This window comes from Rhineura floridana, chromosome 8, assembly GCF_030035675.1.
Source record: "Rhineura floridana isolate rRhiFlo1 chromosome 8, rRhiFlo1.hap2, whole genome shotgun sequence".
In the NCBI taxonomy this organism is placed as follows: Eukaryota; Metazoa; Chordata; class Lepidosauria; order Squamata; family Rhineuridae; genus Rhineura; species Rhineura floridana.
The window spans coordinates 67136612-67155641 of record NC_084487.1 but is presented as its reverse complement, the minus strand read 5'-3'; the positions used below and the strand labels follow the sequence as shown (position 1 = coordinate 67155641).

Sequence of the window (19030 nt, the reverse complement as noted above, 5' to 3'; positions counted from 1 at the left end):
GACATTTTTGTTTTGTCAAGCTTTTCCAGCTGGATGAATAGATCTCTGCAATAGGTGTCAATTTTGTGTTGTTTTAAAACTCATCTGTTACTTTTTAACTCTTTTGTAGCGGCTTTTACTTGTTTTTATTATTTTGTACAACCCCTTGGGACACATGTGGAAGGCAAATCATCATGATGATGATCATCAACATCATCCTGCTTCAGCAGGGATTGGCTGCGCAATCAAGTTCCCCACAAGGAGTTTGGTTACACAACCAAACAAGTCATATCTCCCCCTGCTCCACACCTACTGTCAGATACGACGGCAGGTGAGTGTGGTTTGGAGGAATGGCCAAATGGGCCATATTGGATTCTGTGCCAGGCCAAATTTGGCCTGTGGGCTAGAGTTTCCCCACCCCTGGTCTAAACGATGCCCCTTTCCATATGTAAATACCTAAGCCATAAGATTATTTTAGAAACCTTTTTCAGAGTGTCCCCTCAATCTGTAATCCCTATTCCCAGAGAGACTTGGTTGGCATCCTGCCTACATTAATGTCTTTTTGGCATCAGCAAGACCTTCCCCCCCCCATTCTTTTTAACATCTCCCAGTATTCTTAACATAATTTAATATATTTTTAAAGAAACTTCCAGTGTGATATGATTGTTTACATTTAAAATCATGCTGGTTTTTGCCCTCTGAGATTAGTTACATGATTATGACTAGTAATGGCCTAGTTCACATGACACACTAAGATAAACCTTGACTTTGCGAGACTGTGCAAACGTGAGCTTTGGAGAGGAGCTTACAGCTGCTTTGCTCTTCCCCAGTCGTTTTTGCTGCTATACTGTTCTGAACTAAGCCAAGGTTTGGCCTAATGTATCACCTGAACCAGGACTCATAGTTAAGCTTTCTTGTCACTACCTAACTCTTGGCTTGCTTTATTTGTTTATTTGTTTGTTTAAATTCTGCCTTTCATTTGAAATCACAAGGCAGTATAGACTCAGTGTGTGTGTGTATTAATACAAAATAAAACAGCAGCCAATATACATAACAGTACAAATTTAAAAAGCAGCAAATAGGCTATGGAAGACATAAAATTAATGAAAACAACCAAACCAACTATTATTAATGATCATCAGAGGCCTTGAGGGGAATGCAGTCCTACCTACAACAGGCACATTTTCCAGTTGGATTTGGGAACCACCCACTCACAGAACTTCCATCTTAATCGGATTCCATTTCTGACATTTAATAGACCTGTATGGGGCCTCCTAACAACAATCTAGGGACACTCTTCAGCTATCAGAGAGTAGTCTGATAGGAGCACTTAAATGTAGCATTTTTAACTTTAAAAACAAAAATCCTTGAAGGATAAAGGGGTGTGTGTGTGTGTGTGTGTGTGTGTGTGTGTGTGTGTGTGTGTGTGCGCTTAAGGTGGGTGTTATGTGGAATTTCATATTAGCAAATCATTAAACGTAAATTGTTTTCCTGTATTTTGTCAGATTTTTAAGTCCCGAATCTCATTTAATTAGAAATAAATAATTTTGAGCTTGTGCTTAGACTAAAAGTGTTGGCACAAATAATATAAAGTTAATTTAAGGCAGACATAATAAATTTTGCTCATTTTAAGTTTCTCTCTTAATACCAATTTTTCCTTTGGTAGAAATGAATTCATGTGTGTCCTTGGATTAATCTTCCTCCAGTGGGTGACCAGTACAATGGCTTATTTCAAAAACTTTCTCCCCTCCCTTTAATATTTCTTTTCTCTGTGGGCCATTTTCCTATAATGTTAAATGAAACTCAGAAAAATACTGTTCCAGACATTTTTATTTTAGACGCAGTTAGAATTGCTGGAAACATCTTGGCCTACCACATCAGTTCAAAATATTTGACCCAATAGTCTGAGAAGGGGGCAGATATATCCCATTTTCCTTGGCCCTCATTCTACTCCAACTAGAAGAGTAAAAAAAATCCCTTTTAGTTTTTTGAAAAACAACTTTCCAAACCATGAAAATAGCATTGGAACCAAAAGGGGATGTGTTACTTCTCTTTCTGATAAAGCCCACACCTGTAAAAGTCTGTTTGTCATTTGGCACTATGTATTTTTTCCTGCAGTGATCTGTTATCAAAGCTTATGCTTTATATTTCAGTGAGTCCAACAAACTTATCCCAATTCAAACTTCCTGGGCCCAGTATGATGCGGTCAAATAGCATCCCTGCACAAGATTCTTCTTTTGATCTCTATGATGATTCCCAGCTGTGTGGTAGTGCCACATCCTTGGAAGATAGACCACGTGCAATCAGTCATTCTGGGTCGTTCAGAGACAGCATGGAAGAAGGTAAAAGTGTATATTTGACAGAGGCTGTATTTGGGTATATTATGAAATCATGGCTTGTGCTCACCATAGTTAAGAAGCCACACCATAGTTTGAGCTTCAAGTGTATTTTGCAGTTTGAGGAAATAAAAAATAAACAGGGATAAATGCCTCCAACTGTTTCTATTGCATTTCCTTAATCAAGCCAATGCTTATCATTTGCATTCTTGGATCTCCTCATGGTCCTGTCCTGGTTACTTCCACATGCAGCACCCAACTGAGCTATCCAGCATTTTCCAGCGTTCCAGCTCTCTTAAAGTGTTTCAGTCTTTTGCCTCTTTTGCAACTCTTTAATTCCAGTTCTTCATGTTTGTCACTCCACAATTTTAATCCACAACTAAGTACCCTGTTTTATAGCTTGATTTGTATACAATACTTTCACTCTCCTTCCCAACCTGTTAGCCAATCAGGAGGAGGAGATAGTCATAGTTAAGTTTTCACTTCCAAGTAGAGTAGGGCCCCACTCATATGGCAGGTTCTGTTCCAGGCCCCCACCGAAAAGCAAAAACTGCCAGAAAGTGGGGCCCTACTCAGCTGTAGGGCAGGGAGCTCCAGTTGCTGTGCTCCAGCTGACAGTGATCAGCTGTAGCACGCGAGCGCCCTGTGCTATAGCTGATTATGTGCTACAGCTGATCAGCTGTACCATGCTGCAGCTGACAGGCATCAGCTGTAGCGCGAGGAGCTCCAACCGCCCTGCTCCAGCTGACAGCGATCAGCTGGAGCGCGCAAGCTCCCTGTGCTCCAGCTGATTTCTGTCAGCTGGAGCGGAGCGGCTGGAGCTCCCCGCGCTACAGCTGATTGCCCTGCTGGCACTGCCGTATTAGCAGAATGCCAACAAGTGGGGTGCCGACAAGTGGGGCCCTACTGTAATTGACAGGTTCCTAGAATCAACCTTTAACCCTCCTGTGAACAACTTCCTGAACAAGTATTCTCTTGTACTTTTAACCTTCCTGTGAATGTTTGACCCTCCTATGTATGGAAAACTTTTAAAGCAAAAACCAAACATTTTATAACCCAGGTTAACAACCAGAAACCCAACAAAAATGGCCGAAAGTCTTGTTCTTTACACAGGCATAACAGCAAACCACAGTAAGGATAAACTATGATTTGCAGACAAGCTTTTAGCTATGGTTTCAGATACTTGTTTGCTGGCCGAAACCACAGACTATGAGGTAGCTCGCTTTCAGAACAACCCATTTGGGGGCATTACATGTAAACCTCGGGAAATTGTTTCACTGGAAAGATCTACATTCAGATTCCTGATCAGCTCACATGGCCAGTCATACTTCCTCAGCTTAACAATGTTATAGGGTAGGTCAAGGGATAAAATAAGATAAGGGTAGAGTGAATATGTGATAAAGGGGAATTTTGTTTGAACAAACATGTAGACATTTAGATGCAACTTGTGTTTTAGACTCTGCCACATAGCCCTGTGGTACCACCACAGCATGCAGACACCCAGAGCCTGGTCATGGGTGAGGCAAATGCACCAACCACTCCTTTTTTATATTTAGATATTCACAATATCCTCTGCTTGTTCTTCCACAAGCAGAACTTTGTTAAAAATAAAGGCCAGCACCATATAATATAATTAATTCACTAATAGGCAAAAAACCTTGCAGTTTAAGAATGTGCCTATAGACAACAGATGTTTATATCAAACTTTAAAAAGCAGGGAAATTGGGCAGCTATAGTGAATGCACCAGGGGAGCAGGAGACCCAACCTCTTCTCTGAGATATCTTCTCTGAGATACTGCCCTACAAATTTGTAAAAATGCAAACACAATTTGAGTTAGTCTTTCACAGTCCAATTCACTTCCTGTGTAGTTGGAAGAATTCGGCATGTGGGGGGTATTTTCAAGTTAACATTGAAGAATGTGCAAAATCCATGCTGGCTATAGTATACAGCCACTCTCATGGCTCTATAATATAGCATTCTTATACGTACTGGGCTCATCTATACTTAAATGAGTATTCATATGACATCCTTTTGTCTCAAGCTCTAACAGCTGCACATATGCTTTACCTATTCAGATTTGTGTTGGAACAATAATTCACAGCTGTTTATATTTTTGCCAGTGATGATGGTCCATGTCACCCTGGCTGCTAAGCAATGTAGCTCTCCCAGGCTTTTGGGTTTCATCAATCTGATTTTCTCTTCTCCGACTTCTGAGAAACTTGCTGGCTACTTGCCTGGCTAAGTTCTCCCACACTGCCTAACTACATAAAGTCAGTTTTCCCCCCATCTCCAGTTCATTCTCTCTCTCTCTAGCTATTTTTCTGCCTAGGTCTGGCAGCAGCCCAAGCTTTTCTAGCATTTATAGCCACTCCAGCTGATTTTACACCATGTAATGTTCCAACAAGCTAAGCTGGCCTTGGCTATCCATCCTTAGCTAGGGATATCAAAATTGAAAAAGTAAGGGATCTTGTGGAATGGGTATGACTGAGCTGTGGGGATGAATGGATCTATACTGATCTGAAATAAGGGATACTTTGCATTTTTATGGAAGTCCTGTCTCAGAGGAAAATACTCTTTTCTTGAAGAAGAAATAAGGCAATACTAGTACTGACCCAAAAGGACAAGCATTTTCATCACAGCTTTGCTAAAGAAGTGCCAAGCAATATTCTACTATAATTCTGCTGGAGTCGTGTAGTGGGTAGAAGATTTTGGTGTGGATGTCAAATTCATATCTCTGCTATTGCATTAGGCTTACTGGTTGACTTTAGGACATATAGCTAGGATAGATATGAATAGCTATTAAAAGTTCAGAAGGATTAAATCATAATAAGAGTAATAATTCCAGGGCACCAAGATATTTTTAGTAACCAATTTGTAATAGTGAAAAAACAACCCTCTGTTCAGACATTCAAAATCCCTCCCACTATGAGGAAGAGCAAGAATGAGCAGACTAGCTCTACACACAAAAAAACTTGCCACTGTCCCACCATCTTCCATGAGCTGGAGATATAATTTCTCCAGCAAGGAGTCTTTTTTAGCTCATGTAGGCATCCACACATTTTAGGATCCTAATTTTCTAGGGATTTTTCTCAAGTAGGCTCCCTGTTTCAAACATTCTCTCTCCAATTCATGGAGAGCTATGGTATGCTTATTTTCACTCTGTCTCATTGTATGAGGGATTTAGAATGCTGAATAGGAATAATATCCATCTTTTACATTTTAAAATCCATATGGCCTAGAGTGAATTATGCCTTCATAGTTCTGGCAAAGTTTTTTTTTAATTTGTATTTTATTCTTTCCAACTTTTACTTGTAATTGTTATGCTATGCCATGAAATATAGGCAGAGACTGTCTTCAAATAATTTGTCTATTCTGTAAAGCTATTTAGCTTTTGAAAGATTAACAGAGAAATCCAACCCCCTGATCTGCTGTGCTCAAGGAAGTTTGGATGTGGCAGAGATGTTTTCTATCCTGCTCTCTCCAGTTCCACTGTCCCCCACTGGGTGGGGGAGCCCCACTGGTGAGGAACAACCTATTGTGCTTGCCCAAATGGCAGGTGTGTAGAGGCTATTGGCAGTAGCAGCAGTAGTACTAGTAGCTAGGAGAGACCCACCAAATGGAGTGTTCTGGGGTCAGGGGAGGCACACGATCCTCTGGATGATCCTACTGCCATCACGTGACAGCAGTGGGTCCAATCTTGAGAGCTGGAACAGTAACAGGGTTTTGTTCCCTGCCCTAACCTTCTGGTCTGCCTGGTGCGAGCAACAGGACTGTGGAAGCAGTGGTGGATGTGCAATTCCATTAAGCCCTGCCACTGCCAGCCAGGGGCTTGGCCCCTGTGTGAAATGTTCACATTCTATGCTGTTTTAACTCTTTCCTTCTTATCCCTTTTCCCTTGTGTGTCATGCCTTTCAGGCTGCAATCCTATGTACATTTTCCTGGGCATAAGCCCCACTTCTGAGTAGATTTGTATAGGATTGCACTACATGCCACCCTGAAGAGCAGAGTAAAAATGCTTTTCACAAATAAGTATGTAGAGAGTTTTAAGTTAGAAGGCAACTCTTTTTAATCTTGCAGATATGATTAACACAATTAATAATTGCGTGAATGGCTTTTAAAAAGTAAATAGTAGGCCAGAATATTGTTTCTGCCTTTATATATTTTGTTTTACATGACCAAAAGTTAAGGTTAATTCAGCAAAAAAAATATTATTTTGAACACACTGGACTCTTATAATCTCTTTTTTTTTAAAAAAAACCCTGCTTCTGTTAGACACCATTGGCACTATGGTACTGATTTTTCATCACTGTTACATACAATCTGGGCATGCCCCTGTTGAGTAGAGGTCCCTTTTGGTAGAAGGTGTTTTAGGGACTTCACTGAAGTTTACAGATGTACGCATACACCTGAACTATATTCCTGTGCTTTTGTAATTGTAAGGCAGCCAAGGAAAATGGATCTTGACTGTGAAAAGATTCATACTCCAACACTTGAATAACAAATGCCTACAGTATCCTTCAATGGGCAGACGATCTTACTTTTGTTTCCACATTAGAACACACAGCTTACTATCAGCACACGTTTGGATATCTGGAATGCATACACTGATGTATATATCGAGCTGCCACACTTAAAACACAGGTCAACTTGACTGTACTAATGTTCTTCTCCTCATATCAATCTCTTTTTTTCTTGTGAGCTGTAATCCTTGACCCTTTTATCCCTTGAACCTTTGCTCCCTACCCTTATGTTTGTGTTATTTAAAACAAAACAAAAGCTCAGAAAGCATAAATAATAAATAAACAGGAGGTGTGTTTGTGGGGGCTAATCCAGATCAGGATCCTGATATAGGTAAGGGGTCTTTAACCGTTTGTGCCAATGGAAGCTTGTCTTCCAATGCAAATAACAGGTGCAGGGCCCCTGATGTGCACTGGGCCCTCAATGGAAAGCGAAGGACTAAATCCTCCTACCCCTCCCAGGGTCCTAATCTGGACTGGGCTCTCTACATCTGCTATTTCCTTTTTAAAAAACATCTAATCAATTGCTAATTGTGTGAATGCTGTCTCATATACTTTGTACCTAACCCTGTTACACGGGTTAAAAGGGGTTTTATAGAAAAGTGACAATCAAAGAAATGTACGTGATTGTTGCTTACCAGCAAAATTACAGTGCACTATTAAAATCTCTATATGCAAGTGTTTTTCAGCAGAAAAAAATCATTATTGGTGTTACAGGAACAACTGTGTGTGTGTGTTTCTAAATTGATAATCTCAGTAATAGCTTTCATTTCTTTCTTTTCAATTGTTCTCAGTTGAAAAGAGATGTCCTGTTATTGTGCTTAACAGGGAATAACTGTTGTTGTTTAATCAATATTTTGATAATAATGCTTTTGATCTCTCTCTCTGTCTAGTACATGGATCTTCATTATCACTAGTTTCCAGTACCTCTTCTCTGTACTCCACAGTAAGTTGACAGTATATAAAAGTGTATCTCATGATATCATACATCCCATGCAAAGCTAGGTGGCTTGTTAAGTAGTCTAGGAAACAGATGAAAAATTGACATAGGTGGGACAATGAAAATATGTTACTGCTGTTGACTTTAACATTTTTCTTATACTTTTCAAAATACAATACACAACTGCCTCCTTGATTTGAATTTAGTCATCTGTAAATCTTTTGTGTTTTCCCTTTGAAAGCTGAATTGTACAAAATCTGCCAGGGGCCAATTGTTTTGTGCACAGCTCAGAGCCATTGTGCTTTGCCATTCTAGTTTGTTCCATCATCTTCCATGTTTGTGCACTTTCAGAGCCAGTAGCAGTAATTGCCCACTTGGTAGATTGCTTTTGAGCTGTTGATAGGTGATTGCCAATGAGTGAAAGATTGTTCATGAAATTCATGATGACTTATGGAATGAATTACTTTCTCTAAGCCGAGGTTCTTTTTATCATCCTTTGCCCATCTGTGTTCCCAGACCACCAAACTGCTCTTTTCAAGCAGCTTCCTTCCTCCATTAACTTCTATTTTAAAAAATCATAATGAAACATACAAATGAAAGGCAAATATGCACATGATGTACATTTGCATATTGCACATTTAATTTTAGTGCCTAATCCTTTTAATTTGCATGTTATCTTAATTTACCTTAACTGCAGCAATTTTTGAAAAACTAAGCAATGTTCAAAATATGGACTGGAGAAAAAAATATATTGTGGTCTTAATTAATTTGCACAATGTATATAGCGTATTTGGCATAGCATTTTGAGTTTCGATGCATGAGAATTCAGATATTTTTGCACACAGAATAATGCTCTTGCTACCTGGAGTTGGGTGTGCCCTATTACCACATGCAAACTCCACTAAACTGGTAGATGGACAAGCAGAAATGGTCATGTATGTGTTGGTCAGTGTTGTTGAAATATTCTCATATCTGCAAATATATTTGCACTACAATTTTATTCTGTTCTAACCTTCACCATTCAAGATCTCATGATCTTACAAACACTGGCTGAATTGCACAATCAGGTAACAATAACGTTTTGGGCAAGTAGGCTAAGTGTCCATGAATTAAACACCATCGTATACCATATCAGCAGATGAGTCTTTTTGTGATTTCTGTTGCTTGACCCCATCCTGTCTCCCTTTCTAGCTACTTGACAACACTTCTTGTTCAGCGTTTGAGTATCTAGCTGTGATAATGGAAGCTGAAGAACCCTTTTGTTAAGGGCAAAGAAGGCTTTGTATTATAAAATCAGTAGTGTGAATTCTACTTAAAGGACATAATCCTTGTTCAGAATTTCCCCTGCTGGTTCTCATAGGCACAGAGGGGTAAAACTCATGCAATTGTGCAGTTCCTAATCAAGAAATGGTATTCTAGCGGAAACATGAGACAAAGAATTTGATTTTAGTGATAGACAAGATGATCATAAAGAACAAAATTTAATTCTTCTATGATAATACCGTGCTCCACTCTTTTTTTCATATCTGCATGTTGAGTTTATTATGTTGAGCGTCTCTATTATTACTTTTTTATAGCCGTAATCTCCACACTACTGTGGCATGATGCCCACAAATAAGTTTTCAGATGATTTTCTGTGCATCATGCTACCAGGATGAGAGATACAGGAGACTGTTTACTTTTGCTGCAAGGGCACAATGGATAGTCTCTCACTGTCCCCACTCTTTATATCACAACTGTGTCTGAATTATGCAGATTTCCGTAAAACTCTTTGTTTTACTTCTCTCCTTTTATATTTCCCCTCTGATTTTAGTCATTTTTTTCAAGCATATTTGAAAGGAAATAGCACGTCTATAAATTGTGTCAGGGAACTATCCATGTTTCTGTGCTACACTTTTAATGTTGCCTTTGCTTGGTGGTGCTTCTAAAAATAACATTTATTTGTTTAGTATTGCTATAATTATTTGTAATAGAGATTTCCATGAAGTCCTTCAATAGCCCATTAAGTCTGATTCCTATAGCGATTTACATAAAAGGAAAATACACAAAACAATTGGAAGTCTTTCAATTATATGACAGAATGCTGCCCTGGGCTCCTGCTGGGAGAAAGGGTGGGATATAAATCAAATAATAAATAAATAAATCAGCAGGTCTTAAAACATATAGTCAGTAGTAAGTCCCAATAGGTTCAATAGGACTTGCTTCCAGGTAAAGGTTTATGGGACTGTAGCCATAGGAACCTAAAACACTGGTAGTTACTGCATCTGCAGTAGGATGTCACGTCAGAAGCATCCAAAACCCTGAGATTTCAAGGGCAAGCCCTAGTGATGTCATGGGGCCAGGCCTAGTGATGTCATGGGGTGGGTTCTAGTGATGTCATTAATCATTATATGTTAATTGCTGCCCTGGGCTCCTGCTGGGAGGAAGGGCGGGATATAAATCAAATAATAAATAAATAAATAAGCATCAACCACAGTTGCTTGGAGCATGACATACAAAAAAACCCATTCTGATTGGAAATAAAGATAGAAATCTTAGCTAAATGAGGGTGTTTCCAGGTCCAGCTGAAGTGATGGAATCATTCCTTCTCACCTGCTTAGGGAGTCTCGGTAGGGAACATTTAATCTAGCCTACTTACTTCTGGCAAGAAGGGTTTAAATGCCCTCAGGCCAGGCCAATCACCAAAAGGCCATTGTAGGAAGAAGGGGAGCCTACAGATGTGGTGATGTTAGGTGGGAGCACTCAGGAGTAAAGATGGATGCCCCTGAAGGCTGCAATTCTAAGCACATTTACTAAGGGACAAAGCCTCTTAGAACTCAACAGGACTTACTTCTGAGTAGATATGGTTAGAATTGTGCTGTTGGTAAGGCTTGATTAGGGATCCTCTGCAGAGATATCCATATCAAACCAGGGTTGGCAACTCCCTGTCTGGAATGCCCTGTCCCACCCTTTTAACATGGCTGCTCCAAACCTCTTTACAGACTTGATCCTTCACTGCGGAGAGAAGTTTGAGAAATTAGTAAGAATTAAGAAGATTCTTTACACTTTCCTGCCTATCCTATGGGCTGCCTTAAACTAACTTTGACAGTCAACCCAGTTCCAGTAAGTAATCACTGGCAGAGATATAACATACATGATTTGGTCTACCTTCACAGGCAGTAGCTTGGAAACAACAGCAATTGAAGCCACACTTCCCAGTATGTGAATTTTCTTTTACCACTATTGAGCAATAAACAAACTGTCATGCAACCAACAAGGTGCATCATCAGTGGGTTTAGGGGGATTGAGCTGACCACATGAAACCACTGTTGTTGCTTCTATGGATGTAAGGGAGTGAGGTCAAAGGTAAATGAAATGCAAATAGAAATAGAAAAACAAAAGACAGTGATGATTTCTTAAATGCAGTATCATACCAATAAGAAGATTCCCTTGAGTAAGGCAGAAAGCATCCTACAACCAGTAAGGGTTCCTGACCAAAAACCAAAACTAAAAAAACATCTGGCAGCCAGTCAGCGAAGGTCACATAAATCCCCATGCAGCATGACCTGATCTGGGTACTGCAGTTAGTGCAGAATGCTTTAGCACAATTGCTGACATGAGTGAGACCATATCAGCACATAATACCTCTGCTCTGAAATCTGCAATAGTTGTCTGTTTGCTACCATGCCAAGTTCAAGGTGTGCTTTCCATGTTATGTATGCCATATAGTACTTGTTCTGCTCTTATAAGAAATCAGTCGTTTAGTGTGGAAGCATCTACGCTTGGGAACTCTCTGCCTATTGACATTATGCATGCACCTGCATTGTACTCTTTTTGGCACCTGCTAAAAACATTTTTTGTTTAGGCAAGCTTACCCAGGCATGTAGAAGCTTTTATGTTTTTTATCTATTTTTAACTCATTATTGGTTTTATTGATTCTAATGTTTTTAAATACCTGTTTTTAACTGATTTTGCCAATAATTTCCTTTCTGTAAACCACTTTGAGGGTTTTTACAATAAATTTGTATATAAATGTTGTAATTAAAATACATAAATAAATTTCAGAGTCACTGTGGCCTTTGGGTCTTTTTCCTGTTTTAGGAACAAAGGAATCTGCATTACACCATTTGGCATTATCTAGCTCAGTAGTGATGATATGGACTAGCACTGGCTCTCCAGGATTCCAGGCAATAGCCTTTTCCAGAGATTGGATTTTTTGCATGCAAAGCATATGTCCTACCACTGAGCTACAGCCCCTACCCTGTTTAAAAAAGTATCTTTTAAAATTGTTGTTTTCAATTCACTAATGAATGCACAGCATACCTAGAGCAGATCCACACCATGCATTTAAAGCACATTCAACATACATATGAAGCACATGAATTACACCACAGAATCATGGAAACTGTAGTTTGTTAAGAGTGGTGGGGCAGGGGTCCAGTCAGCTAGGACAGCATGTGATCCCTAAACGCGCAAAGTCAAATCTCCTTTCATCGCCCCCACCCCGATAGAGCAGGAGCCCAACTGACAGCATCTCCCCTTCCCCATATGGTCGCACTATATCATAGGCAGATGCCATCCAACATGAGGGTAAGATTCATCATAACCTATCTTGTTCATTCCTGGGAGACCGAAGAATTTGAATGTCTGAAAAGGAAGAACCCAGCTGACTGTGGAAATGACGAGTAATTTGATTGATAACAAAGAAAACAGTTGCCAGCGTTATTCTTGTTCTTGGCTTGTGGACATGTATATACAAGTATTTAAAGTAACACTTGCTCAATAATTTGCTTTTAATAATGTTATCTAATTTTGAGAATTGTTATTTAATTTTGAGAATTGTATTATTTTATTGATGCGTTATGTTCATTTTCTTTTGTAAGCCACCTTAAGGGCCTTTTGGCCATAAGGCAGGGTATACATTTAATTAATTAATAAATAAATAAACTATAACTGTGAGGGGGAAACTACACTTCCCAGAATTCTTTGGGGGAAGTCATGCACTTTAAATGTGAGTTGGATGTGCTTTAAATGTATTGTGTGGATCTGCATTATGTCATAAACTTTGCCTGCATAAAAATCATTTTAATTATTTTTTAAAATGGCAGTTAGCTGCAAAGTTTACTTGGTGACCGTGGTCTACTCACCATCTCTCAGCCTGATCTACCCCTCAGGGTGAAAACAACAGAGGGGGACCATGACCACACCCCAAAGAAGAACAGCACACTTAAAATGTAGAGGAAATAATAATGTACAACCATAGTGTGAAATCAGATAGATATTGAGACATAGTATGAAGAAATATTTATGTAAGGATGAATGTCAAATATATTTATTATTTACACAACCTGTAAAGACATTTATAGTGCAATCCTGTGCTTGTTTACTCAGAAGCAAGTCCTAATGTATTCAGTGGGTCTTACTGAAACAAGGAAGCGTGCACAGGATTGCAATCTCAAGTGAAAAGGAAGTTCACTCATCCAATCCAAAATCAGAATCATGCCACTTTCAGACGTTTTGCAACAGTTTTATACTTGTTCTGTGTTTATTGGATTTTAAATGGCTTTATTTCTTGTTGTTAGCTGCCTTGGTTTCCAATCCTATCTCACAGGATTGTTGGAAAGTTTCCATATACACACACCCTGGAGATGTAAAAATAGATACACCTCATATAATAGATTATTGTGAAAACCAGTTGGTCATTGCAGAACATTTTTTTTTAAAAAAATCAGTATTAGTTTCCTACCAAATAAAAGCAGTGACACCTAAGTAAGCCCTGCCTAATTGCTTAAAAGACAAAAAGGATTGGAGGGGGAGAGAAAGATTTACGACACAATCCTTTGCTATGTTCACTCAAAAGTCCCATAAATTTACAGAACAAGCCTAACAATGTCTACTTGAATGGAAGTCCTACTGAAGTCAATGGGATTTACTCTCAGGAATGTGGAATTAGCATTGCAGCTTTACTCCCAGAAAAGTGAATATAGGATTAAAGCTTCATATTGGGAAAATTTTCAAACAGGCTGTGAATTAGACAAATAAACTGCCCTCCTCAACAGCACAGAAAATTTTAAACTTGTTTGACTCCTTATAATTAGAAAATATAACACATTGTAATGGCATCATAAGTTGCAGCATGCACACTTTTTAAAATTTATGTTCAAAAATTATTTGAAAGATAAAATGTATAATATGCTATTCTTTTGCAAGTAATTAAAAAAATCCTGAAATTGTTTAGTGTGCACACCTACCAAGATCCTGCTGTGATCTTCTGTTCTAGAGCTGCACAGACAAAGTAGTCTTGATGCTGCTAAAAGCTATAAATTTACTGAATTCCTAATGTGCAGAGAAGCAGAAAAAGAAAACTGTTTTGAGATCTTGCAGTGAGTTTTAGTTATTGCCTGGAGGTCAACAAACCCATTGTCAACCATAACCCTGACTTCACTTACTGGCTACAAACCTGAAAGAGCAGGGATTAGCAGCCAGTACTAACAGAAGTTGTGGGGAGGGCGGCTGACATTTTGGTGTATATCTCTGGAATCAGACCACCTAGAACCTTGTTTTTTTAAGAAAATGAAAGCTACAAATCCAGAGATTAGGGTGACTCACCTGGAGACCTGGAAAGGACCCCCAGAAACTGGAGTCTCTGGGCAAATATCAGAGACCTGGCAACCCTAATCTGCAGACAAATTTGCATTCAAAAATCAGTTTGAGATTATTTATTATCTTCATTCCCATCTGAATTATTGTTTACAATTATATTTGAGAACTCATTTTTATCTAAGTCAGAAGCTATTATTTTGATTTTCTTAATCAAATGAAATTCACTTGAATTTTTACATAAATAACAGCTTTTGTCTCTTCCTCTAGGCTGAAGAAAAGGCACATTCAGAGGTAAAAATGGCATTTTTATTAAGTTTTTATTTTGCTGTACAAAGTGCTTTTCAGTAGTCTCAAATGTCTGACTAGTGATGTCATCACCAGTCATGAACTTGCATGGTTTCATTTATGCCAGCATATTTATATTTAATTAAGTAACTATCATTTTATGGTATAGGGCAGCCTTTCCCAACCAGCGTGCCTCCAGATGTTGTTGGACCACAACTCCCATCTTTCCTGACCATTGGCAATGCTGGCTGAGGCTGATGGGAGTTGTGGTCCAACAACATCTGGAGGCACACTGGTTGGGAAAGGCTGGTATAGGGTATCAAATTAGTAAAGTACTATATCGAGGTTAGCGTTTTGTTGCCAATTCAACAGGGCATTTGAGCTGTTATTCCATCATCAAATTAGTGCTGTGCCAAAATCTGTCCTCCAGTTTTCTCAAAAGTTTTCTTGCCCCATGATACAGACTTCCATTTTTCTACCTCATTCTTCTAGCACTTTTGCATTTCTTTAGAATTTTGGTGGGGTGGTTTTTTTTAGCTTACGTTATCATTGTAAGCTACTGAGGGGCAGGGCATCTCCTTTTCCCCTAGTAAACATACATCTCCTTTTCCCCTGCTAAACATTTGTCCAACTTTCTGCAGCCTCCCAGGCTGCCTGTTCTTCATGCTCTGAAAAGGCCACATGGGTGGAGTCACCTCATCCCCTGGGCCTAGATTGAAGTGCAGGCACTCGTGGAGGATGCAGAGTGCAGACCGCTGGTAAGATGATTTGTAGAATGCAAGAAAGGACACTCACATATACCCCTCAGCGACCTCAAAAGTAAGGTAAAACGCATACCCCATTTTTAATACATTTTTCCTCAATAGTTGATGGGAAATGGTCAAAAAAGTGTGTTAAATTTTCAACATGGCACAGCCCTACATCAGATAGAAGTTAACCTTTACTTCATGTGCTTAATGCTAAGCTTATGCGTTAGAGTTAATTTCATCCTTCATAAATTTTAAAGTAATATTCCTGAGGCTTTAAAATTATATTAATGTGATGTGTATATGTGGTATTAGAATTTTTTTGAACCATGTATGAAGCCTTTAATATACCGTGTTTAGCATATATGCAAATTCCGGGAAAAATAACACCAGTTATTCTTCTGCTATAAGTTATCACATTGAATAGCCTTTTGTCAAAGCATTAAGAGAATTCTGACATATTTTTAGAGGAGTTTGTGTTTGCTCTCATACTCAGCAAATTCATAAACTGCGAAGGGAACTGGTTGCATCACAGGAAAAAGTGGCCACCCTTACATCACAGCTGTCAGCAAATGTAAGTCATTTATTGCTGTCATTAATAATTTCTGTATGATTTTGATTTATATATGCACTTACAACCACAATAATCCTGTGAGGAAGATTATCCCTTTCTAAATGGATTTTAAATTTAAAATGATTTTAAAGGAACTGTATATGACTATATATCAAACCAGTGCAGGATGAGCATTTTAAGTAAGTTCTTCTAACATGAATTTACTTGCAGACCCTGGACATAATTCTGCGTGAGAAAATAGTAAATGTTTGAGTTTCTTGTACTGTTCATGCCAGAAAAATAGAAAAGGGGGAGGAATCTTATCTGACTTTGCACAAAAGTAGATGTACATTCTGCTCAAATGCCTTGGAATGCAACCAGTGTGTGTAAACTATTTCCTTCATTTCTACTTTAGAATAACAGTTTGTCTTTTCCACTCTGTGGAGAGAACTGCTTTCAAATGAACAGAAGAATATTTGTTATGGTTTGTATCCAGTGACTGTGTGAGCGGTAGACAACTTGTGCAGCCAATCTTTCTCTTTTCTGCCACTCTGCAACCCTCCAGACCTCTCTAGCAAGTTAGGGTGGGGGCTGAACAGGGGAGGCTGTGCTGTACAGGCCTGCAGCATGAGGGAGGAACTGCTCAAAATCATGTTAACGTTCAGCATGTTTTGGTTCATTTGGAAGAAGGCATGTGACAACTTCTCACATGTTTGTAATGTTGAGGGTTTGTGCAGGTTAAGTGAAAGTGGAAGCAAACACTCCAACTGCTGATTTCAATGCACCACATCACTCCTCTTCTGACATCAGGTGGGAGTTCAGCTCCCGCTAGCAGTCAAAGGCAGAATCACTATACAAATTTGAAAGACACTTCTGGCTTTCTGTAGCTGGTTCAATCCAGATCGATTCTACCTTTGCCCTCAGCAGTTGTAGATGGCGAGCTCTCTGCTTCACCCTTGGCTCAGGCATATTTAAAACTGTTATTTTGTTCTCCAGTGTTTTTTTCTGGTGCTGTGTGTTCTCTTCACCCCCGTCATTTCTGTTTAAAAACAACTAATTTGTCTCTCTGTTTCTGTGAAGTCATTCAAGTTCCTGCTTCTCTAGTTGTTGGTCTCTTTAGTCCCTCGACCTCTACTGCCTTGTTCCTTCTCTCCCTGCCACCTTCTCCTCAGCCCTCATTAGCACTTTAGTCACACCTGCCATTTTGGATGCTATTGCATCTGCCATTTCTGAGAGCCTGCTTCCTTCTTCTGCCCAACAGCACTCTAGTCGCGTCTAGCCATTAGCTATGCAGGATGGGCAAAAGCAAGCAGAAGTCTGGGGGACACAGTACTTCTACTGCCAGTCTTCTGACCCATCCCCCAAGACACAAGCCATAGCTATTGCCTTTGTGTCTGTGCTGCCACCTCATGTCTGAAGAACCAATTCCCTCCACATGATACCTGTGTCAGGCTACAGTGCATTCTCTGGGGCTCAAGTTCAATCACACACTGTTGGCACTCCTCTTTGGCTCCATTTAACATGTCTGGTACTAGCAGCATTCTTTTCTCTCTGCCTTCATCCTCCAGTGCCATCTCAGGAGGAGGGGGGACTGTGGTCCAGGCAGGGATCTGGCTGGGGAGGTCCACCAGTGCTTGGTATGCAAGAGTTTGAGAGTGCAAGAAGGTCTATCTGATGAAGAGCATGTGGACGGCAGGAGGGCCTTGGATCACATTTTTTCAGCTCATTCTTCTCTGCTCTGGCTGGAGGATTTTCTTGATGCTTCTCAGCAGGCCCCCACCAGGCTTGCAAGACCATTCTGGAGGTATCTCAAGTGGTGGCCTTCATTGCTGATGCCTCTATGGACGCAGCACAGTTTTCAGCTCAGGCTTTGGTAGCAGGTGGCTTTTCCAGGAGGACTCTTTGCCATTGGGACGCTGTCACAGAGGCCTGATCTAACTTAGCCAAATAACCTTATTCCATGGGCAAGCTTTTTGGGGACTTGGCACTGCAAGAGTTGCTGGTGAAGTCAAGGACAAGAAGAAGGCTGTGCCTTTTAGTCAGAAGCAGAAACAAACCTCCTTTCGAAGTTCCTTCCATTCCTACCAGCCCACTCAGTCCTTTCGATCCTTTAAGTCCTTGGGTCAGGGCAGGGTTGTTTGGACCTCCAGCCCCTTCTGGAACAGGTCCTGCCTTGGCAGTAGAGGACAACAACAACACCAATGTGCAGACAAGTTATTCTTTGGCTGTTATTCCAGAGCTTCCAAACATCAATTCTGATGCCATTTCTCCACCAGTGGGGGACCACCTTTGCTATTTCATCCAAAAATAGCAAGCCTTCCATCTGGATAATTGGGTGTTGGAGACCCTCAGGCTAGGTCTGCATCTGGAATTTTCAGCTCTACCTCCTCACTCAGTTGTTCCTTCCCATTTCTTCCAATCCCAGGAAGGGCAAGGTCCAGCAAGCCATGCTGCACCTGCTGGAATCTGCAGTGAAATCTGTTCCTCCAGGAGAACACTTCTGTGGCATCTATTCCTTGTTCTTTACAGTGCCCATGCACGATGGCTCGGTCCAGGTGGTCTTTAATCTGCAATTGCTCAATCAGTTTGTCATCTATCGCAGGTTCAGGATGAAGACCCTGAGGATGAAGACCATGAGTTCCATCAAATAAGCCCTGAGGATGAAGACCCTGAAAATGGAAATGGACTGCCTTCAAGTTGATCCTGACTTATGGCTGTTGGCATTAGGCCGTACTGCCTAAGGATATTTTCATCAGGTCTGGAAAGTTACAAGGATGTGTTTTGAGGAGCAGTCTTATCTGCCATGTCTGGCCTGAGAGAGCAGACTTGAAGGTCAGACAGGTTGTCATGGCAATGGGAGATAACAGCTGGGAAAGTTGTAACAGAGTCTATGTGAGTTGTTGTTCTTCTGAATTATGCCTCTGAGCTGAGAGGCTGTCTTTTGTGTTGATCTATGGAGAGAGATGTACCAGAAGGGGGGTGACTGAAGAATCTCTACATGTATTTACTCTTAAGCCTCTGGCCTTAATGTCTTTCAATAAAGACTCTTACATGATTTAAATGCTCTGAAGAAGTCTTCTTGCTCAACTTA

The 19030-nt window shown here is 40.0% G+C and overlaps 1 protein-coding gene across 18 annotated transcripts in view; it reads left to right on the top strand.

Moving 5' to 3' along the window:
* NAV3 (neuron navigator 3) overlaps nt 1–19030 on the top strand; it is a 1044290-nt gene that overhangs the window by 951181 nt on the left and 74079 nt on the right. For all 18 annotated transcript variants that reach the window (XM_061639678.1, XM_061639673.1, XM_061639674.1 and 15 more), the window contains 4 exons: nt 2133–2321; nt 7727–7779; nt 14623–14646; nt 15883–15960. In XM_061639678.1, coding sequence (XP_061495662.1) covers nt 2133–2321; nt 7727–7779; nt 14623–14646; nt 15883–15960 — 344 coding nt within the window. The remainder of the gene's footprint in view (nt 1–2132; nt 2322–7726; nt 7780–14622; nt 14647–15882; nt 15961–19030) is intronic.